Source organism: Amblyomma maculatum, chromosome 8 (assembly GCF_055883805.1).
Source record: "Amblyomma maculatum isolate TAMU_Amacu chromosome 8, ASM5588380v1, whole genome shotgun sequence".
NCBI lineage: Eukaryota > Metazoa > Arthropoda > Arachnida > Ixodida > Ixodidae > Amblyomma > Amblyomma maculatum.
In genome coordinates this window covers 71,220,618-71,247,939 of record NC_139351.1, presented here as the reverse complement: position 1 = coordinate 71,247,939, position 27,322 = coordinate 71,220,618, and the positions used below count along the sequence as shown (strand labels likewise).

General features: G+C 46.9%; 1 protein-coding gene across 1 annotated transcript in view; it reads right to left on the bottom strand.

Moving 5' to 3' along the window:
• Positions 1 to 404: 404 nt before the first annotated feature.
• The window catches only part of LOC146181455 (uncharacterized), a 28,607-nt gene continuing 1,689 nt past the window's right edge, over positions 405 to 27,322 (bottom strand). Inside the window, exons 2-9 of the mRNA XM_084576506.1 lie at positions 18,483 to 18,550; positions 16,787 to 17,007; positions 15,828 to 16,235; positions 13,761 to 13,982; positions 9,712 to 9,771; positions 8,054 to 8,407; positions 5,355 to 5,525; positions 405 to 3,905 (exon numbers count right to left, since the gene is read on the bottom strand). Coding sequence (XP_084432632.1) covers positions 1,929 to 3,905; positions 5,355 to 5,525; positions 8,054 to 8,407; positions 9,712 to 9,771; positions 13,761 to 13,982; positions 15,828 to 16,235; positions 16,787 to 17,007; positions 18,483 to 18,550 — 3,481 coding nt within the window. The 3' untranslated portion in view covers positions 405 to 1,928. The remainder of the gene's footprint in view (positions 3,906 to 5,354; positions 5,526 to 8,053; positions 8,408 to 9,711; positions 9,772 to 13,760; positions 13,983 to 15,827; positions 16,236 to 16,786; positions 17,008 to 18,482; positions 18,551 to 27,322) is intronic.

Below are 27,322 nucleotides of genomic sequence, written 5' to 3'. Positions count from 1 at the left end.
TATTGGCAAATTATAACGTTCGAGCCAGTTTACGATCAAACAATCGCATTTCAAAAGTTTTGCTGTAACTATAGATGTTTTCAAAATGAGGTCGAACAGCACTGGACGCTTGGCTATGCTCGTAGCACAGGAAAAGTTGGCACTCAAGAGTTAACTAAGTATAGTAAAAAAACAGTTAACTCCTTCATATCCACCCCATCGCCCAAAGAAATGGTTTCCCAGATGTCATTAAGAGGTCTATATGTACTGATGTCATGAATAAAAAAAAGAATGAGAAAATGTGGCTGCTGACAGGCAATTCTGTACAATAATGTGCAAATCAGCTTTTTTTTTTTCTTTTTTTTCAAAATTATAATGAACCAGCGTCTGGTTCACAGGTTTCAAAAACAATGCAATAACTGTTTCTTCAAACTTTTAATTGACAAAGGTTTTTTTTTTTTTTTGTTTTTTTGACTTCGAGCCAATATGCATATTTGAACAGATAACGATCTTCGGCACATACACACAGCACGATTGCCCACAAGTTTCTCATTTTTGGTTCACACGAGGGGCACTTCACCACCGTCGCCTTCAGTCGGCGCCTTGGATGCAGCGGAAATAAAATTCCTGAGACACGATTCCCTTTCTCACAGCAGGCTAGGAAGCAAGTCTGAAGTGCCAACACTCTTGCACACTCTTCATCATTGGTCACACTCAACCGTGGGGAAATCAACGCTCTATACAGCTGACGTGACAGGGATACTTATAAACAGCTGGCCAGGTGCACAGGATGGCAAAGTCCAACTCTCGCAGTTCTCAAATATCCAACAGCAGTGCCACTGTTTCCACTGTTTCTTGAGGCTTTGTTCAGGAACTCCAGGCATGCACACACATAAATTGAAAAACCTCTAAGTAGTCCCATGCACAATTGGTGGCACCTCCACAAAGGGCATCTGAGGAAGCCATCACATAGCAACATGATTCACTTCTGTACATTAACCAGCAGTGAACTGGTCTCGGCAAGTACTGTGCAAGTTACAACTTGCGTCTCAGTGGCATGCCTGATCACCACCAAGAAAAGACTGGGTGCTCTTGGGAAAAGGCATTTGAGACAGACGTTTTGGGCTTCAAAAGAAATATCCGAGCAGGGGTAGTTTTTAAAAAACGCCATCCTGAATTCCATATTATCAGTAAAACAAAAACCATGCAAGTTGTACAGTACTTGCCTAAAAAAGTGTCACACTTACGTAGACCACGCTGAACGGGCTAACCAGTGCAGCTAATCAACCAAGAAACTATCAGTTATAGCAAATTTGAATTTAGCTCTTACCCCACAAATCAAGGAAGCACAACCTCACAACACTGATGTGCCATCATAACCGCGGTAACTAATAAATGTACTTTTGGTGCACGTGCAAGAGCTCGTGGGTAATTCCATTCTCAACGGATGTGCATTGCTACGCACAGTGCAGGCCAAACACCCTAGCCTTCCATATGATCACTTTGATGCGGCTTCACATCCCGTAGCTTAAATTCTCTCGGCCTTTTCTCACTGCCGCTTGTTTGCCGACCACCCCAGCTTTCTGAAATCCGGAGATGCAGGCATGTCGCTGAAGACGGATGCTGTCCTCAAGATTTACTGCTTCCAGAAAACTGTACATATCAACAAAAAAAGAATTGCATTACACAATTTGTGAGATAACGCAGCATGCTAACAAGGGCACTTGCAATGTGTTATCGTTAAGCAGACTGTTCTTGTGAGACGAGGCTTTAGACACCAGCTTCAGATGAGGACCGTAGCAAAAGTGACCGGTGAGTATGTGTGGTCGCACTACCGCGAGAGGCACTGTTGGCGAGGCACACAACTATGTACACGCGCACTACCCCAGGTGGCTGGGATAGTAGCCGGGCAGCCAACAGGAGCCGTAAGGTGGAGCCACTACGCCTGGTCAGCTGGGCTGTTGCACCACCTGAATCAGGCGCCCGTCACTGGTCAGCAGAAACAGTGGAGTCTGCATAGTGTTCTGCAACGCCGTCTGCAAGAGCATAGCCGTCGTCTGCTGCTGATCGTCGGCCGCTGGTGCGGATGTCATGGGAATGAGTTGACCGATCAGGTCCTGCGACACAGCTTGTGCCTCCGGTTGCTGCTGCTGCAGCACCAACTGCGGTTTGGGCTGGTTTGGCGGCACAACAAACACCAGCTGCTGTGACCCATTGGATCCCACGATCTGCTGATGATTTTGTGGGGACACAAAAGCGTCGCTTCTAGCCACGTGCACGCCATCTGGCACTGCATTCGCGCTGTCCGTGGTAGGGCACAGCTGGCTCGGCACACAGACTGTGTTGCGGGACTTGAAGATCTTGCGCGGTGTCGTGATGGGGGCCAGCGGTGGCACTTCTTTACACCTGACAGCTTCTGGGGTGTTCGCGTGCCTCCACCATGGCATGACACGCTGCCGCGTCAGAGCCGTCTCCCGCCGGTGGTTTTGTACAATAGATGTCGCGCCCGAAGTGTTTGGGTGAGCAGCAGACGATGTCGTGGGAAGCGTCTGCATGAGGGTTGGAGCTGTAGGAATGCTCTGCATGACTGACGGCACCATGGAAACATTTTGCACAACCGGTGAAGGCGCCAACTGAAGATTCTGCATTACCGAAGCAGGAGCGGGAAGGTTTTGTATGGCCGGACCCAAACTGGGAGGAGAAAGGGCCTGAGACACTGGAGTCATTGCCGGGAAGTTCTGCCCCACAGGCGGTCCAGTTGGAAGTGGCAGCGACTGGAGGTTGTTACCAAGAGTAGCCTCGTCGAGAGTTGTGTACTCCACGTGCAACAAAATCTCCTGACCACAATTGTCCACCGCCGGCACCAGGACAGCCTTTGACGAGGGGCGTTGGTCCTGTTCTTCTTCCATGAACCCTTCATTGGGCACTGGCAAAGCAGACACCTCAGGTGCATTCTCCTGAACCACCTCGACATTGCAAAGCTGTTCTGGTAGTGCAAATGGCTCCCGATTAGCTGGTGGTGGTGCGACAGGGGAAGCCCGAGCCTGAGTGCCCTGATCTTGGGTAGCCTGAACCTCAAAGGCCTGGGTAGCCTGAACTTGAGTGGCGTGGGCCTGATCCTGAGCAGCCTGGGCCTGAGCAGCCTGGGCCTGAGCAGCCTGGGCCTGAGCAGCCTGGGCCTGAGCCTGAGCAGCCTGAGCCTGAGCAGCCTGTGCTTGTGCCGCCTGAGCACTCTGGGTCTGATTTGAAGTCTGTGAAGTGCCCGATTTGCTAGGCTCTGAAAAGGTAGTGATGCCAGCCTCAAGCAGTGAGCGCACCTTTGTCGGTCGCCTGGACACATCAGCGTACGTCTTGATTTTAGTAAATGGTCGGATCCATGTGCTTGAACTGGGCATAACGCTTGGTAGCGTTGTAGAAGTTGGTGCTGTATGAGTCAGCATCACAGGAGTCCGTGGGGCAGGAGTCATCGTAGCAGAGTTCATCGTTGCAGGAGTCGTCGTCACAGGAGTCCGTGTAACAGGTGTTGATGTCACAGGACTTGAGTTTCTGGCTAAGATGTGGGGCACGGGAGTCTTTGTAGGTGGATGTCTGTAAGCGGTGGCGACTGGCCGCTGTGGAGGTGGAATGGAGGACTGACGGGCACTGGAGGTATGCTGAGAAGGCTGGTTGGACATCTGGCCAGAGGAAGGCGACTCAGAAGACTCCCCTGCTTCTTCGTTACAGTTTGCAAGCCCATTGGGCAGCGTTAGTGCAATTTTGCGCTTCCGCAGGACTCGCCAGCCACTGGCATCCCCATCTTCCTGCATGTCTGCATCCTCCTGGTCCTCCTCATTGTCCTCCTGGATCATGCTCTCCGCCCCAGATGATGATTCCTCATCGGTGCACTCTTCATCTTTGTAGTGCATGGTCCAGGAGTCTATGGCATCCTGAAAATAATAAGGGGAAAAATTGGTACCAGTGCCTTCCCAATAGTCTGCCTCAAATGTCAAAAAGCACAAAAAAGAAAGTGTCAGCAAATTTAAGAAATTCAAAATTAAGAAAAGGAAAACCTATTTCCAGTAAATTTAGAGCGCAATCAGCTGCAGCTGCAAAACTAACTGCTGCTACAGTGTTCAAGTTTGCATTCCTGCCTCATTTTAAGCAAAAAACTATTTACTGGCACAACTGATCGCTACTCATCAGCAGAACTCACTCTGAGGCATGTTACTGCCTGCATGACAGCATATGGGACATGGAAGAGACTGCTAAAGGGTATTCAAATGGTGTGTTGCATTTTTTAATACACTGACTACTACTTTGTTTTCCTGTTGGGAACATGTTTTAAGCCTACCTTTAGCTGTGGAGTCAAAAATTTTGTAATATTACATAATTTTTTGTAGCGCAAACGTGGGCGTTGCTAGATGCTTTCAAAACAAGGAAACAACTGATGCCATTGCAAGGGCAGTGTATAATGCAAGATTCAGCTACAGCTAGGAGCTCGGCAGCAGAGCCCGTTATTGCCAGCATTCCCACCGCATCTGAGAGAGGTACTACAATACTAGACAAATGGTTAATACCAGAGTGGTGAATTAACACTGTTCACATTGTGAGGCATGAACAGCAATCGCAACCGATACCCTCTCCACAACACTGACCACAGCTAGCTTCCACATATGTCACCATTCCCTCTCCACCACTATACCTGTTGCATTGCACTCTCACACCCCGTGGTTTCCACAGGTGGTGGGTCTCTCTCTACAACCATCACGTTTCCTCAACACTGCATGAAGGTTGTCCAAGCATGACCTCTCTCAACAGCTATACTACCCCGGCGAGAGGGGGCAGTCAAAGAAATAAACATAGGAAGGATCCAGCTGGCACAAGCCTACATATGTGTGGGCACACAGGCCTGATCATGGTCAATCATAGGCTAAACCTAAACAATAGCAGTCTCAGTTTGAACTAGTTGAGCGAAGCCATGAGGTTCTAACGTCATGAAACAGTTTAGCCAATTACAGCAACAGCACACAATGCTTGATGGTGTTAGATTCTCATTTTGCCTTTCCTTCCATATCGAAGGCACTGCCCGAGCTGGCAGCTCATGACAACTTATCATGCCATGTCCCGTGACGTCACACAAACCACCGATCAATCGTTCTCATCACGTGCCGAGTACCACTATGCTCATGGTTTTTTCAGGCTGTGAACTTCCCTCCACAAAAGGTACTTAGGTCCTAGTGGCTGCTATGTGTAGGTGTCTATGGCAATGTATTAACGATACCCATTTTTCGCAGGGTAACGGCACAAACAATTCTAATTCTCAGCTAAAAAGACGTTATGAGTGTACTTCTCAGCACACTGTAAAAAAAAAAAGAAGGAGAGCATGCGGAACCCACCTCGCCATCATTGGAGTTTGGCTGGTGCCACTCGCGGTGCAGCCGGGTGCGCAGAGCCGCATCTGCCTGCAGGAAGCGTGCCTCCTGGGGCTCCCACTCATCAAGCAGAGCTCGCAGCTGATTCAGAAGGGGCTGCTCTGGGTCCACCACCACTTCCGCTGCCTTACCTCGCTGTCAGGGAGACCACAGAGAAACGGAGATGACGCACAGCAATGCAAGTGAAACAGCCAATGTTCTCCTGAAAACTGCAGCAGCGACAACTCATCCCTCCTCCTCCGCGCACCCTAATGAGGACACTTTTTCTCTGCAAGATTTCGTTCAAAAATGGTGGCAAACAGCTGGATTGCTGCAAATGTTCTTGTTGCAACAGTTGATAGAAGAAGAAAAAAAAAACAAAATAATAAGAGGTAGGAATCTCTGCAATGAGACAGAAAGGCAAAAGCAGGCTTCGCTTTCCAATGGAATATCAGTGTTTTCAGGAGCTCTAGGGGGCAACAGACGGAAAAGAAGAGAGGGAATATTTTAGAACTTCAATATAACTTGCAGTATAGATAGTTCAAAATCCATGCACTAAGAGCAAGAGGCTGAAATACAACGCCCCCAATCCTAGTTCCCTATTTCCTTTCTGTAGAGGCATGGTCAATCCTGACATTTAAAAAGAAAAAAAGAAAAGAAAAAAAAAAAAGATTGTGATAGATGAAAGCACTAAGAGAATGCAGCAATATCGAGGCTGCGCAGCCACCCACAGAGATCCTCACCCCTCACATCCCAACATGCAAAATCCTTGGAATCACCCTCCACGAGTGCTCCCAGCAAAAAGTGGTCAACTCTGCTGTCACCGTGAACCATTCGAGTACTCACCTAGTATGACAAGTGGTCAAGAGACATGCAGGCCTGCACAAGAAGTAGGCATGCCAGCTCACACATGCTCTGGCTCAGTGGAATCCTCTCTTCTGTATCCTACTTTCACCCCACCCAAACCCAATACATTCCAAACCTCTACAAGGCTGCTCCTCATATACCTCCACCCAAAATCTTTACATTACAAATCTGTTCCTTCCTCTTTCTGACCTCACCCAACTCCACAAGACCACCAGATGGGTTAGCTCTCAGTCATTCAACAAGGCCGGTGGCTCCTGCAGCAAGTGGGAATTTTTTGCACTGTCATCCCTCAATATATTCCAAACATCTCGCTCCCATCAAATCTCCGCCTCGTTCCCATCTCACGAAGCACGTTCCCTACTCTACACACGAACCGCCGAGAGGCCCACTTGTGACGCCATCCTGCCTCCTCCTTTCTCCCATGCCATCCTGTCACCAAGCGGCAATATCTGAGCAGCCGCACACTGCATCTACGAACCCCACTCCCTTTCTCCTACCACCCACACTACTGCTCCTTCCAATACCGTCCTTGACCTATCGTTCATGCCATCATCTCATTCACCCAACTTCCCCCATTTTCCTTCCAGTTCGTACTATCCAATTCCACACTTTTCCCAATGACGTCATTGGAGAAATGACCTCCACAATGGACTCTCTGGCGCCCTCCTCTCCCTAAGACCCACCATAGTAACCATCAGGTGGGTACCTGGCCATACTGGGATTACAGGCAATGTGCTGGTACACCAGCTTATCTGCAATACTCTACACCGGGAGCCTGGGCCCCCCTGGTCAAATCAACCCTCAGGTGAAAAAGCCCTCCTCACGACACAAATCACGCAGCGCTACTGTCACGTGGACGAATCCCCGCAGGCACTTCCATCTTCTGACCCTAATCTCCATTGTTCGCAACCATGTCCTGCAAAAAATTCGGCTGAACACGCTCCTCTCTCCAGCACGACTATTCCTCTTCCATGTGCATTCTGACCCCTCTTGTCCAAACTGCCCTCACCCATATGCCTGGCTGGGGTCGCCATAGCCGACTGACAAACTAGCCCCGTTACGACAGGCCAAAGACTTGCTAAGCACTTAATTTGCCACAAGCATTTCTCTCTCGCTCCCTGCTATCAGAATTTACACAAAGCATGCATAAAGGAGAAAAATTATTCTGGCGAGACATAGGAGGGACGGTCATGCATGCTCCATCCACCAGTGCAGTAGAATCTCAATGATATGATCATGGTTGATACGAATTTAACCAGGAACTTTTCAGGATGGTATAAATTTGCAAATTTCCCTGGCCGAAGAGCACTCCAAAGAATGTGCACAATTTAGGTTTTTCTGAGCACTCCCACTACCACTTCAAATGATATGATCTCCTGAGCCATGATAATATGCTCAAACGTCCAGCACTAGCTATATACCTGAACATAGCCAAACCGTTATCGGCAGTCACGCTGTATGCACTGCGAGCAGCGAGGAGCCTCACATAAATCCCATCAGAAACAAGAAGATTGGTGTGAATGAACCTCTAACACTTTAGTTTGTCTCAGATTATACAAAAACTTCTCAAGAACATGTGAAATTCTTAAAATACAGATGTTATTGTGCAATTTGAGACAATCATGTTGAAAGAGAGTGGTTTAGTAACCTATTCCAGAGCACACGCATTCTCTGAATATTCGCTACTAGTGCGAACCGTTAGCAAAAAAAAGTTTATGGGCATTCACAGCCATGCACTGTTTGTGCACGTTCAAGAGCCAGAGCCCAGGTATAATACGACGAGAACACTTTACGTTTAGAACACCATCATGGCATACCTTTGTATCACCAGCTGCCTTGTCCACTGTGTTCTCTGCCAGGGAAGAGATGAGTGTACGCAGATCAGCGACGCTAGTTGCCACTGTCTCGAATTCGGGTGGTGAGTTCTCTTCCACCTTGGGTTTCTCCTCTTTCTCGCCTCCCTTCTCATCAGGAGAAACCTCCATGGGCTCTGGCTCTGCGTCAGCAGGTTCCTCCTTTATGGCATTCTCCTCTTTTACGACCTTCTCCTCCTCATTGGCATTTTCTTCCTTCACAACCTTCTCTTCCTTCACAGCTTTCCCCTCTACCGCCCTCTTTTTCTCTTCCTCGTCCTCGTTTTCTTCTTTCACTGCTACTGCAGCAGCCTTGGCCTGCAATACAAGCAAGCATTAGCTTATCAGTCTGTTGGCGAAATTGTGCCAAAGAGAGCTTCTATGGCACTACCAAAGCAACCCTCAAGACCTTAATGGCCCAACACAATTACCGTAAAAACCCGCATATAATACGAGGTATAATTTTTGGATAGCGAGAACGGAAAAAGTTTTTATCAGAGTATAATGCGGCCGAGGAAAAATCAGTAGAATTATTTATTTACTCTTCATTTCTCGATTCCCCATGAACATATGTGCTCTGTGCTTTAACGTCCAACCCCACCCTGCACTAGGAATAGTGCCACGAACCTTCATATGCCAAGGCTGGTTCGCTCCCTTTTTCACGCCAATACACTTGGTCGGAGAATGTCACGCACTATAAGAACAGCAGCACCGGCAACCGCAGAAAACACATTGCCCTCAGCTTGTTCTACTCTTTCCAGCCAGATCGCGGGATGGCAGAGCACGAGCTGCAGGCGAGCACGTGCCGCGCTCATGCCTCTTTAAGTAAGCGCGTGGCATATGCGCTCATGAAGTGTTTGTTGGATTCGGAGTTTCCGCAATCGTCGTTGTCCGGTGTATCGTTTGCCGAGAGTCCCTTGATAAAGACCTTTAAGACATCTTTCTCTTCAGTACCTCTGAACGCATCTGGTACCCCACATTTCTCAAAGTCGCGATCAACATGCTCCTTGGGAATGCTGGCTATAAGCCCACCCCTTGAGGCCAAGAGTGGGGAGGGGGGATGCTGTTCTGACTGTTGCTGAAGAATAAGTTGTGGAATTCGGATTGAGTCTAGGCTAAACTGGCCTCTAAATAATGCGCATTTGATAAGCCAGTGCACTGTCACCTGTGGAAGATATGTAGAGGAGGCAATGCGCCGGAGCCGGGGTTTGACTCTTCCAAACACCGCGCCCCTAGCTCATTAGACACCCGAGGTGCTTTGCACTGCAGCCCCATTCAGCACTGCAACCAGTGCTCGAGCTTCATCAATGTCGGCGCCAACAAGCAGCGTAGATGCTACTCTCTCTCTCTCATGCATGGAAGAAACTAAAGTCGGCATTGAACCTCAGTGCTTTCAACCCTGCAAACTGTCTAGCCAGGTCAATGCTATCGCGCGACCTTTCATTTTTTGTGTGTGTGCGGTGGTTTCGGAGACCCCGAAAATTGCATTGCAGATCCCTATTTGAGAAACACTGCTCTATATGTATGTGCACCAAATCCACTGTGTGTTAGTATATTTGTAAGTCGTCTCATTCTACAAGTGGTACATGCACATTACAGGTAGAACAGGGAAAAACACTTGCCTTCCGATGCCGTGAAGACTTCCTGGAACTACTCCGCAGCTGCCGGCCTTTCTTTTTGTACTGCGCATAAGTAAGTCGCACGTTAGTCGCATTCGTTGTGCAGGTGACAGAGCCACAAGGACCTGACACTCCAGTAACACTCAGCCCGGATAACAGGAAGGCTGGTGGAATGCAAGTAACCAGCAAACTCATAACAAGATGCAGGCATTTTTTAAGCCATGTTATTTAAACTAATTCAAGAAAATGTACTCCCTTTCAGCAATGTATTGTCAGGAGGTCATTTATTCCTTGTGTTCATTTCTGCAACGATACCTGGGAGTTGTTGTTAAGTTAGTCAGCGTTAGCCACAGCCTTGCAACGAATCCAGGCAAAGGCTTTTACTACTCCAAATACATTCAAAGTTCATTGCTACACAAAAGCCTCAGGACTCTTCCCTATGGCCATGCCACTTTTTGCACCTGTTCATATTTAAATACTGACAGCATTTATGTAAAAACACTCACTCACAGATACATCTTTAGACTATGTGTAAAAACTGAACCAAGATGAAAGAGAACACATAAGCCTGTGGCAATGAAGGCTAATTGCATGCCTGTGGTTGCTCTAAATACAGCAGACTCTCAGTGACACAATGATAGTCTATAGGAATTTCAAGGTGGTGTGAATTACAGTAAAATCCCAGTGATACGAATTCGGTTGATACGAATTTGCGAAATTCCCCAGCTGGAGTGCACTGTGTACAATGTGCTAAATTTCGGATGTTCCAAACACTCTCCCGTGCCACTATGGATGATACGAACATGCGAACTGTGACTGCACCTTTGAGCACTACGCACTGCCCGCACATCGTTGACTACGCAATAGCCAGCTGTGCTGTATGTGCGCATCATGAGCAGTTTACGGTGACGCATGGCCCGCACCTCGACAACGTCGCAATTGTCTGTCAAGCTCACGGCGCGAAAAGTGTTCAGTGGCACGTGGCCCACAAGCAGCAGACATTGCAACAGCAGCAGTTGGCGGCGACGGTCATGCACGAATCACACATCATAGGCTCCGCGAGCAGTTTTCCACGCCACATGGCCACCCCACGTTGCCAGCTGCACGCACCAAGAGAAGTACGCGTAGGCGGGCAGACCATACATCACTGGTATCATGATCGTTTTCCATGCCGAAAAATGTTTGCAGCAGCGTGCGGCCGTGAGTAGTAGCCGGTGGCGCACGCGGAGGAAGTGCACAGGCCACTCATCCTAGACTTCGCGTCCACTAATCGCGCTGTACGTATTGCAAACAGCCTGTGGCACCAAGCGGTCTGTCGTGCTGCATGTCAGGCTGTGACCACGCGACCTTAAAAAACCTTCTCAGCTGTAAACAGGTCAGTGCACCTACCTTTCCCATGTTTCTACATTTTTCTCTCTCTCTTTTTTTTTTTTTTTTTTTTTTGACGATACGAATGTTCGGATGATACGAATTTTTTCGCGACCCCGTGAAATTCGTATCACTGCGGTTCTACTGTAGTAAAGTTTTCTGGCCGGGCCACATTTCCTGGCTGGGGATGTTTACTATGCTCTCTCGTGCCATTACTGACTATACAAATGCGTGAGCTGTGACCACACCGTTGAGCCCACCACTGTGCCCACACATAGCTAATGTCTCAGCTACCGTCAAGCAGCATGCAGCTTAAGCAATAAGTGCCAAAGTTGGCCACCATATTGCCTATGTCACAAGTAAGTGGTGGTGTGAGGTCCATACGCTACCAACATCGTGATCGGCAGTTGTGCAGTGAATACCGCGAGTAGTAAGCAGTGGCTGCTCATTTTGTTTTGTCACTGCAAAGGACTTTTTTCACCCCTGAGCAAGGCATGTACAACCTATGTCAAAAGTTTACAGGCCAAAAGACTTGGGTTTTGGGCCTCACCATGTGGTTCCTAATGCATCCCAGTGTTTTAAATCTGAAGGCACAATCATTTTTAGGACACGCCCCCAGCTACGGGTAGGACTTCCAAAAATTTTGCATGAGCCCCACTAAGCGTCTCAGATACAAACCGCCTCGGCTCTAAACTTCTAACAAAGGGTCTATGTTTATGACACCATACTACCCTTTCTCATATATGGTTGCAGCTCTTTCGAGAATGCACAGCAGTGCCTAATCAATAGTAACAAGTGGTGACGCCTTACAAATACGAGAGATTAAAGCATGCAGGCAAACCTGATTACAGTCGAACCTCATTATAACGAAGTATACGGGGTGCGAACATTTGTCCGTTATATCGAATATTTGTTATAAAAGTGCGCACCCAAATTCCTGTAAATAAGTTTGCTAATAAAACGAAAAATGTGCACTAATATGGACAACACAAAGGTGCGAAAACGCACAATTTTTAAATTAAAAACTGGGTATAAGCACGAAATCTGAGTATAAGCACGCCATAACGAGGCAATGATGACTGCATGCCAGTAACATGCCTGTCAGTCGTTGGATGGCCGGACTCGAGCGGCGGCGGCAACGCTCGAGTCCGGCCATGGCCGTTCATGACCTCCGAGATCACCACGCATGGAGATGTGATCTCGAAGGTGATAAGCCGTTGGCAGTAGTTTTTGTTGCCGCCGCTAAATGACATAGCACGCGAACGCGCGGGCAATTTAAACAAACTTCTGCGGCGGGCGATTCGAGTGATTGAAAAATTGCTTTTCTGATGTTTTTTTCCGGCTCCTTTATGCATTTTTTCGTTTTAATGCAAAAAAACTGCTTCGTTATAACCAATCTAGCGCCAAATATTGAAATTCTTCATTCATTATACAGAAAGCACTCTCATAAAAATTCGCTATATCCGTGTTAGTTATAACGAGGTTCGACTGTATAATGAACAAGAAAAGCAAATTGTATCTGATACAACAAAGTGAAAGCATATTTTTGTTGGTCCATGCTTTATTTCTATGGGAGTTGTATAATAAAATGAAAAATTCAAAATGTGACACTCGAGCGGTTATAATGAAGCAGTTTTTGTATTCACACAGACTGTCAATCAGCTCATTCCTACATGTGACGCAGTCAAGAGCGAGCTCTAAACAGGACGGAGGCCGCCAACATGGCCAGGAAATTGAGGGGGCTACCCAGAGAAGGTGCCTGTGGCCAGATGCTGAGAAAGCGCGGCATTTGATTGATTTCGTGAATAATTTTGTCCTCTCAAATACTGTGAGCGCAGCCATACAAAGATTGCGTTGTTTTTAAAATAAATCTGTTTGTGCGCATGGCCAACATCCCTATTTGTGCTCTCCAACACAGAACAAAAGGCAAGCTTTCAATGTTTATATGAAGCTTTAAATACAAAAATTAAGCACATCTGTGTTGCGCATATCAGAGCGCCCTTTGCTCGGGATTATTAGCCAATTTGCTTGCAGAAATTTGGGAGCATATTTCTCAGACAAAAGCGAATATTACAAACAAATTTTCATTTCAAATGCGATTTCACTATAACGAGCTTTGTAATGAAAGTAGCCAAAAGGCACCAATAGACACTCATCTTTTGATGTCATGTTTTAAGGGCACAAAATCTGCTCACCAATGACTAAAAACTAAAACATTTTCTCCAAAAGCAAAAATGATATCTAACACTATTCAGCAACTAAATCCAAGAGGCTCTCACAGCATAACCAAATGTAATTAAAATTACATTGCGTATGCAGTCACTCAAGTTCAGTTCAATGCAGCGAGGTCATCAAGAACACTAAAATAACTGCAACAACAAAAAAAAAAAAGATTACCCTTGAGCATATGGTAAGCAGCTAAAGCCACAGAATCGACTGCCCCATTCATCAAGCATCTCAATGCAAGCAATACCAGAAGCACACTGTGTCAACACAAAACCTAAACCAGTGAAGAGGTTCTCAGGTGCACTTCATCTACAAAACAGTTTTCAGCAGACATGGACGCAACAAATAACAACTGTACTGACAGCTGTCATTCCAACAATCTTCAGACTCCTTCAACTTTGCGCCGTGACAATGTTTGACCATAGCTGGTAAAGCTCCTCAGTGCCAAGTGGCATTACCTTGTGTGCAGACTTGGGTGGTTTAAGTGAGGGTGTGGGTTCCCGGGCCTCTTCTTCCTCGGGGGGTGGAGGAGGCGCAGCAGCCATACGGTACAGTCGGGGCTCACCCAGACATGGGAAGTGCAGGTAGTGGCGGCCAAGACGGTCCTCGCCCAAATAGACTTCGCGCAGGCTGTCGGCCTCCTGCTCCGCCATCCACTCCTGCACCCGGCGGTGCTGGCCCTGCAACGTTCATGCTCACCAGTTAGGGACACAGTGGACAACACAAGTACCAAAGGTGGTAGTATGCAGTGCAGATGCCAAAGGCATATGTTTAAAACTGTACAACATATTTTACACGATATTACACCCATTCAACTGTAAGCAATGCGCACCCCTAACAGTAGAAAGTAGAGCCAAACATTGATCACTTCTGTTGTCTAAATAAAAAGTTTACTCCAAACTTGCTCTCCAATGCTTAATCTATGACAGAATTCAACAGTAATAATTCAATCATCACTGTAGCTACCATTTTCCTAAGCTCTCGCTTTGCTGTCACAGATTTCCAATGATTCATGATATGCTTGTTGCTAATAAAAAACTTGGGTATTAATTTTAAGCAGAATGTCCACAAGAGGTGATCACCACATTTCAATGGCCCCATGGTTCAACAGGGCACACGATTGCAGCACAGAACTAATAGTCATAAAGCTGACCGCCCCATTTAGATCTGCATAGTACAACACCTACACCATCATTTCAAGTTGGAACATTTCAATACTGTGGACAGTGCAGTCACATGTAGCAGCAAGCTCTGGACAACTGGGGGGGGATTGTTATACTATGCTAGAAAGGGGTGTGATCATTAAGTTTGTGCATCTTGTTTTGTGTGGAAAAAAAAAACGACTGCTACATGAGGGCTGCCGAAGATGAACGATTATTCTCACTTTGTTGATGCATCATGACTTGGCTTATACAGCCATTGTATAGACAGGAGTCGGCCTGTGATGTCAGAGCAATGTGGCGGTGCTGGCAACAGCTGTAACTTTCGTGGCACAGGCAAAAGTCCAGGCACTGGTATGGCATGTGCAGTGTTTTCAAACATCGTTTGACATATTCTGGCAAGCTATAGTGAGGCTGCTCGCACCGTGAGGCAAAAGGAAGACAACGGCACCTATTTCACCTGTTTTCAGTTTCTTGCGGTTGGATAAAGATGAAGATGAAAGGCAGCAGCCATGGAGAGCAACAAGTAGACCAGCTAGCGTGCTTTTCATTTCAGCCTCGAAACTTATCAGTTCGTTTATGGCCCTTATTCCTCTTCTTTTTTTTCGGTCGCACGACGAATAGCGCAAGAACAAACACCTGCGGCCTGTGCATTCATTACAGTGCTCTGAACGTAAAAAGTTTGAGCAATTTTCCACGCGCAGGTGATCTGTGTGAACGCAAGGAACCCACTGTCAAATCCCGTTCACCTGCACTACAGTCCGAGCATCCCTAGCCACTTTATAGCCCAACTGACATTCCTTGTCAAAAGAGTGCGTGCAAAAAATGCAGAGAAGTTTGGCTAAAAATTAAATAATGTGTGAAAGATGTGCTGCACAGGTCCCCTAGCTTTGTGTAGCTGGCTGAAGTGACACATTTGTCACCAATTAAATCTCGGCTTTTATTTATTGCCAGGGCGACTGAAGTGCCGTACTGCAGGACTTGCTAGGTGATTTCCCTCTGTTGAGATCAAGGTCAAAGGGCATGGTCCAGGTCAAATAATAATTGACCCTGATCATGGCTATCATGTACATATATTATGTTGAGGCATGAAAAGGAAAGAAAAATAAAGAGCCTCTGCCCGTGCCACTTAGGGCTATCATGTACAGGCAAAGTGTCATGACTGTGCTTGGCTAACTGTTATATGTAGTATTCTTCTGCAGCTATTGCTATGCACGAGCATGGCTACACAAGCATGAAAAGATTTGCTTGGGGTAGCAGCCTCCGAATCAGTGCTTAGACACAAAATTTCCTACTCATGGCACACTAGGGCGTAGACAGCATTCGCCTCACCCACCCACACAGCTTCCGTGTCAAAACACCCACCAGTTTGTGGTCGCAGAGGCCTTTCAGCAGCCACAGCCTTTGGAGGAGGCTTAGCTGATGGTAGTCGGTGCTATCCATGGGGTCTGTGTCCCCCATGATGGCGAAGAACTGCTCCTCCAGGCCGTGGGCCTCGAACACCTTGAGGGGGCTGCGCTGGCTGCCCAGAAAGGTGCGATACCAGTTCTGGAGACGGCTGCGCAGACGGTCGTTCCACACCCGGTATGGCATGGGGTGCTGCAGCAGGGTCTTGGGCCTCTGCTGGGGGGCCACCAGCAGACAGGTCATGAGCAGTGCCAGCAGGGAGCTCTTGTCGGGCATGAGCAGCGAGCGCTCCACCTCAGCCACCGACACGTCAGGCAGCTGCAGGGGCTCTTGGGACAGCCGCAGGAACTGGCAAATCTGCGGCACCTGCACATGCACGCATCCCATTGCTCAGCACATGTCAGGGTAACCTCTCACCAGTGGACTAGTCAATCTCTCAACGGCTGATTTCCGATTTCCAAACAGAACCGTCATCACAGTGGCATTTTCTTCCACTCCTGACTGTAGTTGGTTAGGATTGAGCAGGTCAGGTGTTGTCACAAGGTAAACTGCAATCATTACTGCCCTCAATCGTCCTTGACAACAATATTTCACGAAGCACAATTCTCTAAGTACAATTGGATCTTTGACCCAGACCAAGGGGCTCCCATTAACACCCTCGTTCTCGAGGAACATTTATTGAAAGCTTATATGCAATCAAGCTGCTGTCTTGTAAACAATTTATTATTCGGTTACAAAACCTTCACATTTATGCACTGTTGCTCCACCAGGCATGCAGCATGCGAACTTGTCAATCAGGATTGAGGGAAAACGTATTGTGTGTTAGAGCATGCTAAAAATTTCAAATCAGCATTGGAGATCAACACTTGCCTTTCTTGAACTGCGCAACACATACAGACCAAAAGGCAGGCACTCACCTCCCAGCGCTCGGCAAGCTCAGCCAGCCCCGGGCCAAAGGTGGCATTCTCCCAGTCGATGGCAGCTTGCTGGGCAACCTCCTTCTCGACACGCCGCTCCTCGCGCTGCTTCAACCGTTCCTCCCGCGCCTGGGCCGCCTTCTCTGCCTTCACCAGCTGCAGCAGTGCTGAGTTCTCGCCACCAGTTGGCAGCTGGCTGGTGAGCCGAGCACGCCGGCCAGCTGAAAGGCAAGGTCGCGTCTGAGACGGGCATGACCCTGGACTCCAAATTTCGATAGTCTGGACAGGTAGTTCCCGAACTTTGTGCCCCTGAGAAACCCCATCAGCTTTCATAGAACGGTGAAGGAAAAACCAACGTATGTCTCTCCCAGTCTTGAGAAAACTCGCATGTGATTCCTGTCTAAAAAACAATCCTTAAGTGTTACCACTGTTAAACTGACCATAATGCAAAAATACGGGAAGCTGCAGTTTCAACTGTACATGTGGTGCCATCTGGAAACCGCCGCGTCAAATAGCAACGTTTTAACCATGGTCACTAAGATCTGCTCCGTTGAAACAGTGCGTTATCCGCCGATTTGTGTCGCCATCTGGGAGCCGCCACATCAAATGGCTTACGTTTTACTCTATTTTAACCTGGTCATAGCTAGCGAAAGCGTGAGTCGCGGTAGCTCAGTGGTTAACTAAGCCTGAGTAGCTGGGTTTGATCCTGACTTAGGTATTCCGGCTTCTCTTTTAGTGTGATAGCACAAGAGGTCACGGTCAGTCACTGTTTAGCCATAGGCTCCATAATTCTTTCTCTTGGCTGGCAAACTTGAAAGACCCGTTGGGAAGACTCACGCATTGCAGCCGCTATACCGGACTTAGTCTACGTGGACTACGTCAACTACATGGACGAGGCCACATAGTTGTGACCTCCCGAAACAGCTTAGCCAATCAGAGCGATGGCATAAACAAGATCGGGCGGGATTCTTGGTCAGTGGTGGTGAGTTTATGAGTGCTTTCACACAATAAGGAAGACAGAACCAAAAAGCTCAAATGGAAAATGTTGCAAAATCACATTAATTCACTACAACAGGAGTATAGGCAAGACAGCTAACCAATATACAACTGGCCGCACGCACACATTCCCAGCAGCCTAACCAAAGATGGAAGGTCCTGTGAGTTTTCAACACAGATTAAGCAACTAATGAGCCCCAAGCCAAACATGCCAAAATGCACACTGGATATTTTTCTCGCTCAACGTCAGTAATTGCATAGAAGGAAATAACCATATTGAATGAGTGGGTTTGAAGCAAGCAGGAGAGTGGCCATAAGTGGCAGATCAGGCAGGGTGGAGAAATAGAGAGATGACAGGAGACCAGGAGTAATGGAGTGACTTGTAGCTGGCACGTAACGGTGCAATTGGATGTTGTCGGCAGAGGCCTATGTCTTGCGATTTGCTCAAGTGATAGTAACTGTGATGACGACGATAAACACTAAAATCCTTAAATGAGCAAAAACACACAGAGCATGATTTTGAACAACCTAGTCCCAACAAAATTGTGGAGGTCTAGCTTCACAAGAGAAAAGAACGCAAAACAAGCTTGAAATGAACCACAGGAAGCCAATTCTCACATTAGCCTTTCAAACCATGGCCTGAATAAGGCTGCAAAAGAAACCTAGTCCAATCAAGTGGCCGAAGTTAAAGAAGATTCACCTCTCTGAGTGCCAACGTCCCGGTTATCAAGTGTTGTGGCCTCCAGGGATGTCTTCTCACGCAGTTCCCTGCAAAAGAAGCAAACAAAAATGGTGCTCATTCCCCATTGACGTGTTTATCGAAATACAAGGACCCTGAGCACTAATTACACCATTGATAACAATTTCCCCCACTGTCCCTCACTTGCTGTCGACCAACTGTTCAAAGTGTCACAAGCATAATCATCCAACTTTTGGTGAACCGAAACCTGGCGGACACCAAAATCGCGGCGACTTGACCTGTCACTTGTAGGAGTTTGCAAAATGAAAGCGTAGAAAGTTCAGCACCGTTTCTTCAATTTGAACCTATGCACTGAAGCCTGGTCAACTATCAACAAAAGTGCATTACCCAGTGCACATAAAAGTAAGGCCCTACCGCAGTAGTTCAGTCGTTAGGAAGCTCGACTGCGGTGAACAAGGATGCCTTTCAACAAAGGCAAAATGCAAGAAGCTTGTGTACTGTCTTATGGGAACAAATTTGCTCAAAAGAGACAAAATGCAAGGGGGGCGGACAGGAAGTGCATCGTCCTGTCTGCCTCTTTTGTCTTCGTTTGCTCTAACTTGTTCCCACAAGACTATGTACCAGCTAGCCCAGCAAAAAGTTTCACTCCCATGTACTGTGCAATGCCGGTGTATGTTAAAAAAGACCCCAGATTGACGAAATTAAGGGCGTCCTCCATTATGGCGTCCCTCGTAGCCTGGGTTGCTTTGTGATGTTAAACCTCCTATACCTTACTACATAAAACCATGTAGTAGATGGGTCCTGCAGTACCATGAAATGCTTTTGCAGTTGCCATGTCTTACTGTGCGTGCCTCTGAGCTTACTTCCCACAGCTGTGCTTTTACTGAATAAAGCCAAGCCAAGTTAGGGTTTACTACATGCACATGCCGCAGCTCTCCAAAATATAACATAGCACTACACATTATCCAAAAAGACAAGCATACAGCACATGATGCACTCAAATGAGCCCGCAACACTCCTTCGAACTCGGCAAGTCATATGGAATAAGCAGATTTCACTGTCTTCTTGGTATTCTTACAACTTGGTAGAGTTATATGGTCATAAACAGTTCATAACACTCATAAAATGAAGCACACATCTAAGGCCTCCTTTCCTAGCAACTTGCCTGCCATTTCATCATTATTCGACTCTGAAATTAGGATTACAAGCTACCCCACGCTAACCTGCTTTTTAAAAGTCTAGACAAAACACCGACGACACCCAGCTCCCATCTAATGGCTGTCATAGAGAAGCCAACCACTTCTCATCGCTTCTTTGTTCCTCTGTGGTCAAGAATGCATCCTTCACCTGGTGAGATGAGTTGGAGTTTGCTAGAATTCCAAGGGTAGCATGCTTTAACATCAGGAATGGCCAGGTCAGGTCCACCTTTTTTCAGCCCATCTTGAGCATGGTTTTTTTACACTGCTGAAATGGCACTGCCTGGTCCAGCATCTATACTCCTCACCTTGGTTTGGCTTGATTTACGGTGTTTAACGCCCCAAAGTGACTCAGGCTATGAGAGATGGTTTAGTGGAGGGCTCAGAATTTTGACAATCTGGGGTTCTTTAAACATGCACTGACATTGCACAGTACACGGGAGTAAAACATTTTGCTGGGCTCGCTGATACATAGACTTATGGGAACAAGTTAGCGCAAGTGGGACAAGACACAAGACTCAGTCAGCATTGAAGTAACTGACTGTTTAGAGAGTGCAGTACTAGAGCTCTACTTAAAAAAAAAAAAAAGAAAAAGGTGAAAGGCATTTTAGTACATAGCAAAAATATAAAGCAATCTAAAAATGGCGTAAACAGCAAGACATTCACTAGCCAGATATGGTAAACAACATAAGCAGAACAGCACACAAAGGAAAAAAGAAGGCACACAGATTAACCCTCCCGTTCACAATTTTTAAAAAAGGGCAATGCACTCACAGGTTCAGTTACATCAGTGAGTACTGACTAATAAAGTGCAAGCATATAGTGAGAGATGCGTTGTTCATGGTAATGAGGATCCTTGCCGCTTTAGCCAAACATCCTCCACACACACATTCTGACAGCCAGATTGCAGCAATGTATTCAAGCGCAGGCCCCAAAAGAGGCCTAAATGCTGTTAGGTAAGGGTTTTTAATAGCATCTGTTACTATTCACCTCAAACGACTGAGCCTCCCAAGTCCCCACTGCAAAGATTATGTCAGCGCACTCACACTACTCAAGATTGTTACAAAAAATTAAGACACCTGAATTCACTGCTGTGCTCCACATGATACCTGCTGTTTGCATGCGGAAAACGAGAAGAATTTTTCATGCGGCTCAACGTCACTGACACCGTTTCGTTAAAGTTAGCAACATGTATGGTGTCATATAAGCTAGGAGACATGCGGTAGCAGTGGGCTCCAGTTTAATTGTGACCACCTATGTTACCTATGATGGCATCGTCGAGGCGCTGCAGATGAAGTTATGTGGTGTTAGGAAGATAGTGAGAGACCAGAAAGCGAGGTGTAATATGGTCCAGAGTCGGACACGACTGAACTGAACTGAATGTTACCTGAAAAAAGTGCACGGACATGGACCATAAAGGCAGCTCCACCTGATTTTTGTGCCACGCATAAATCCACATCCTGGCTTTTTGTCGGCGTGAAAGTTTGTTTTTCTGGCAAAGAAAATGCCTTTATAACAAGCTGAGAAAATTGCATTTTAAAATTTTCCTGCTCGATTCGTACTCGTAACGCCTAGCCCAAAAAGAACTCTGTAATCGCAGTCTTGGTATGAATGAGCGTAGCCACCGAGATCCACAGTTTGTAACTGTTGAGGCACCACGGTTTACCTACAAAGCCAACCAGCGATGGGAACACCTGCATTTCACTTTTCAGTCTCTCCTTGCTTATGAAGCCTCCATTTTAAGCCTAAATAGCCTCCTCTTTGCTATTGGACTGCAGTAATCTGTCTATGGAAGCCAACTCGATGCCTCCTGCAGATCACATTTCCCGTTTCGGCAAGCATCTCAGGTGCAACAAGACAGGTGCAAAGCATCATGATCATTGGCGAGAACACACAGATGTCACGAGTGAGGTCGAGCGAGTATTTAGGGGAATCCCCCAAGGTGGAGTAGATTTGTAATAAGAGAGTAATTACTCACTGACATCCACCAAAGTGCAACTATAGGGATACAAAGGAAAGCTATACAGCTTTCTCAGAGCTTTTCTCAGAAACTTCTTAGTTGAAGAAAAATTTGTCCTGGTCCGGAGATCGATCCTGGGACCCCTGCCTTTCCGGGGCAGTCGCTCTACCAACTGAGCTAACCAGGACGGTCAGCAGATCAGATGGCAAGATGAGTCACAGCTGAGACCAACGTCATGCCAACTCAGGAGTCACTGATCCAAACTACCGAACAACCCAGGTCTTGGCCACCTCAGCGGGAACTGTGCATATTTACTGGGGAATCCAGTGGCTGGTACACTACCAACGAGGCAGCAAGTACAATTTTTGGGATCCGACTGTTCAACTCGGCAATGCTGCCTTCTTTTCCACTGGGACCGCCCCCCTATAGTTCGAGAATCGTGAGGACACACCACTTGAGTCCGGCTTGCGGATGAAATCATTAAGTGCTTCAGCGACGTATTGGTAAAGAAGAAGAGTGCTGAGTAGACCCAGAGAGCTCATGTCCCAGGTGAACTGTGCACGAAGTACATTGAGGAAGTGCTCAGACTTCTCTGGATTGTCGACAGAAATACGTCTGAAGAAGATAAGGTGGACCGCTTTTTGAAATGAATCGCCTAAGACAGCTAACAGCTTTGTGATCACGAAAGACAGCCTTACTTCTGCAGCTGACAAGATGCAGAAGTGTCATGCATTTGAGGTGCTCAAGTCATGATGAATTTCCCTAAAATTTGGCTGGCTATCTAATATCATAAGTGTTGGCAGCATCAACCTTCCTGCATCTGAAGACATCGTCTCAGTGGTTCCACGGATTGTGCGTGAGGAGTTACCTCTCAGCTACAAGATCCAACTCAAGATCACGTGCACCACCTGTGCTCGCTCCTTCAGCCATGTATAGAACAGCGTACTCCCTGGACTCAACATACTTACGACGAGTGATGTATCAGTTAGGGCGAACATAATCGGGCCCTCCTTTCTCAATTTTCCAAACCCCGACATCAATCTGACCAGTATTCTACGAAGCTTTTCTGCCTGAACAACTTTGACATACACCTGTCGGATATTCTTATTCGGCGCAATCACCTCCATTCTATTCCTTTGATATTCGAGAGGCGCCAGTTACAATTGCAGCCGCAGCAGACACACCTTCCACTATTGTCAGTGTCGCCAATCTATGCACGCCCGTTCCACTTCCAAAATGACACACCATGGTAGCCACCTGCTTCTATTAGTCAACTTTTTTTCCCGTACCAAACACAGCATCACTCCTTCCCCAATGCGACCATGGCGTTCACTATTCCAATCATCGTCACTTCAGCCTGTCACCCATGGGAAACTGGCTGGTGCTAACGATGAATTTAAAGGGCCAATGTCCAGGGAAGGACCTTTCAAGCGAAGGAGCCCAGTCTTTCGATCAGGTACCGGAGATAGTCTGTGCAAAATGCTACAGTGACATGCGCGCCGCAAAGCAACGAAAATACAAATCAAAGCTCTCTCATGCTCTCCTTCGGGAAGCCAGCTTTTCCGTTCCCTGCGCTGGCCCGTAGAGCCGCAGCAATGACGTATTTCTCGGGAACGACGTCCATTGGTCCGTCTCGCTGTCTGAGGGTGAAGGATGGGTGTCTACCACTCGCTGAGTGCTTTTCCCTTGCCACGGCCAGGCTGAATCCGGCGGCGCGCGCTCCCTCGCCCATCTTTTTTTTTTTTTCGCGCACGCGGAGTACCACGCCCCATTTCCCGCCAAACACGGAGGAGGATGGGGAATTTGTCTTGAGGAGGCTAGACAATCGGGCAGGAGAGTGGAAAAGCTTTGCGAGGAAACGGGAGGAGAGAAGCACGACAGAATCGGGTGATTGCGGTGGCTGTAACTGTGTTATTAGTTACTCTTTTCAAAAACATTTTGCGGCCTTGCGTTCTGGGGGCGAAGTCTCACAATCACCGGGGAAGAAAATATTTTCGACCAGAGGGTGGACAGTGGGCCTTTAAGGTCACTGGACGCTTCGCCCATACCTATTCCAATTTTCATGCTGAGGAACAAAGTGTCTGTGCGTGTGAAGAATGTTAGAACAACTGCTTCGGTAGACACTGGTGCCGTTGTGTCTGTAATGACACTTTTGTTTAGGAATCATCTTGGCCGGAGGTGATGTTTGCATGGGCCCAAGCCACCACTTTGTGCAGTATTGGGGGCTAAGCTTTAATTCCTGTAGGCTTTTGCTCGGCCTCTATCAAATTGCGTGCCACAAACTTCGGGACCAAATTTGTTGTGTTACCTTACGCCATGCATGAAGTCATTTTAGGCATCGACTTTTTGCGCGAGTGTGGCACAATGCTTGAGATCGGGGCCAATGAATTTCCCCTGCAACAACACATGGCTGTCAGCCTTAGTAGAAAATCCGCTCCAGCATCTCGACGTCTTGCTTTTCCTTACACAAGATGTAGTCTTGCCGGTTCTGACACAGATACACACATTTGTTGAAGAAAAATGTCTTGGTCCCATGTGTTATCTTGGACGCTGGGGGTCATTACATGCATGTGTGAGCCCTGAACACATCTGTACAATCTTACAGCTGGTGGTGGTCCTGCAACTGGGTCTAAACTGGCGCAATTTGAAATCAATGTACCAGCGCTATCCTGGAACTTCTGTTGCCTCCGAGCTACTCCTGAGATGCCGGAATATTCTGGCGAGTTGCAGACAATGATCAACAAGCCACTTCCCTCTAGCAATCAATATGTACTGCATGGCATTCTTGCGTTTCATGTTTTCGTGTTCAACATTGCCAGGATGGTTTTTTTTTTCCTTCTGTGCCAGAGTCTTGCATGCAACATCCAGACAACACAGGGAATGCCAGCCCCATTCACCAGAAACAATATACAGTCTCTCCAGCCAAGCGAATGATTTACGATGAGGTCCAACAGATGCTACACAGAGGAGTCCTTCGGGAATCTTGCAGTCCATGGACTATGCCATCATACTCATCAACGAAAAGGACAATTCGTCGCAATTTGCGTTGATTATTGCTGCTTAAATGGATGTCTCTACGGATGTCCATTTACAATAGTGACCGATAGTCATTCCCTATGCTGGCTCATAGGTCTTTGCGATCTATCTAGTTGTCTGGCTTGTTAGTCCCTGCGCTTCCAGGAATTTTTCTGTCGCTTACAAAAGTGAATGCTGCCACAGTGTTGCTGACTGCTTGCCACACTGTCCGTTGCCACTCACGACTACCAGGGAGCTGGACTTCAAGGGGTGTTTTGCTTCGCTTTTCATGTCGTTCCCGAACACAGACTTTTCATCAAAGCAAAAAAAATGACCCCATATTGCAAAACTCTTCTTTGCAGCCCAAACAGGAGCATATTCAACGCCATCCATCATGCAATATGGACTCCTGTACAAGAAGAATTACTCAGTCAATGGTGCATCCGTGCCTTTGGTTGTCCCGAAATATCTCCGCAATGATGTACTGCATGTCAGGCATGACGATATCACATCAAGTCACCTTGGACTCTCCAGTACACTGCACAGATTTCGCCAGTGCTTCTACTGGCTGAAACTGTACAAGACCAGTCAACACATCGCCAGCTGTGATCGATGTCAACATCTCAAGTCTCTCACCACTCCTCCTGCAGGCCTTCTGCAACTGGCCAAGCCACCATAAGCGCCGTCAAAAGTTACCGTCAACTTAATAGGACCCTTTTTCTAAGTTTTCAGAAGGACTCTGCTACTTGAGATATGTGGAGAATGCCCTTCTCACATCTGCCAAAGCAAGTGATGTGCTGTCTTTTATTCTGCACTCTGTTATTCTACACCGAGGTTTTTACTACTGAATGTAGCAGAATTACTTTGGCTGTGAGGCGTGTTACTAACATCACTCTGTGCCTTAGTACCCCCTGACCAATGGTTTTACTGAGTGCACGAACTGCGACCTCACCAACATACTGTCCACGTATGTCACATCAAACCACTGCAACTGGGATGTCGTGTTGCCATTCATGACCTACGCATACGACGTTGTGAAGCTTCAGGTCACTGGGAAATCCCTTTTCAACCTGTATGTCGGGGTTCCTCACACTTGCTTAGACACCATATTTCCCTTCTCATCTCATAACAACCCTTCAGTCTACCTGGTGGTATGTCGGTCTGAAGAAGCTCGTCTCCTGGCCCATATCACACCTTGTCCTCACAGTTCCACTTCAAATAACACCATGACGAGTGTCATGTTGAGACCAAATATGCTCTTGGCGATTTTGTGTTGCTTTAGACAGCATTGCGCAAGTGTGATGTGTGTTGCATCGTGAGTTCTGTTTCGGTTACATGGAGTTCTTGTTTCGATTTCGTGGACTGGATCCGCACTTACATGTTTCTATGTGCGCTCGTCTATTGTCTGTCTTTGGTCACTTGAACTGAGCACACAAACATGTGTTCGCTCATAGACAGGCTCTTTCTTTATGGGCCCGCCGACTGACTCTCGGCTCCCTTCATCACGGCTGCCCTGGCCAATACAACAGCTTGTACTGTAAGTTTCTGGTTCATATACTTTGACCCTTTTGTTGTTTTGAGTTAACTGAGTGATCTTAACTATGTGATCACCAAAGTTACCACAAGTTCATGTGGCTCGTCTTAAGCGCTGCGTCTATCATCTGACCTAACTTGCTCAAGGAGGAGCTCCGCCTGCCATTGAGGAAATTGTCACATGCCATGCAGTGACTGATCTGAAAAAAGTGGAAGTAATTGTGTGCATAGAAGAGGAGGCTGAAGTGCAAACCATGTTGGCCTGGCTGCTTGCTTAGCCTCTAGTTCATCTAGCCTTCACCTGATTAAAAATGTGACTAAATATAGATGGAATGCAGAAGCCAGATCATTTTTCCCTCCTAAACTCCATTAAATCATCCAACCTTTTTCATTCATTTAAGCCCTCCCCCATTCACAACTCCATTTATGCCCTATTGTAAACAATGTTATAAAAAGCAGACAGTTACTTCAAAGATGATGACGTTGTGGCCAGACCATTTGGAATGGCTAAACAAAAAAGTGCTTTTATTCTTAATTCAGAGATACTGATTTTCCCAAGGGCATTAAATCAGGCTGGGAGCAGTACAATATTGAAAAGAAAAAATATCATTATAGCAGCATGCTTGATTAAAGGACAAATGATTCCATGGTTTACAGTTCCCACAGAAAAGGAGTAAGCATAGAGGCTCATTCTAATATTACATCACGATGGAGTTTCGAAGGCATAGTGATGCCAACTGACAAGAAAAAAGTTGGCTGAGTAGTATTATTATTAATAAAAAGACTAGTGCATTTAACACACCAACTAGCCCAGCTTTCTGCCTTGACTGCATTAGTATTATTACACAGGCTCTGCCTATGCTACAGCATGTACGTCGCCGGCTTTCTGCATCAGCTAATGGTTTGTTCTCTCTCTTTGTGGGCATGAACAGACTCGTCATGCATCATGTATACCGCTGGGAGCTGGCTATAATGTAACATAAAAACAAGAAGTCCTAGCGTGTACCTTCATTGAAACATGCTAGAAAGAAACAATACAGTGTGAACTGGGCAACATGGCTACAAATGCCCCTTAAAGCAGGCCTTCAAGCCAATGGCGTCGGCCACTGGTCATAGATGATAGCAACATGGACTCA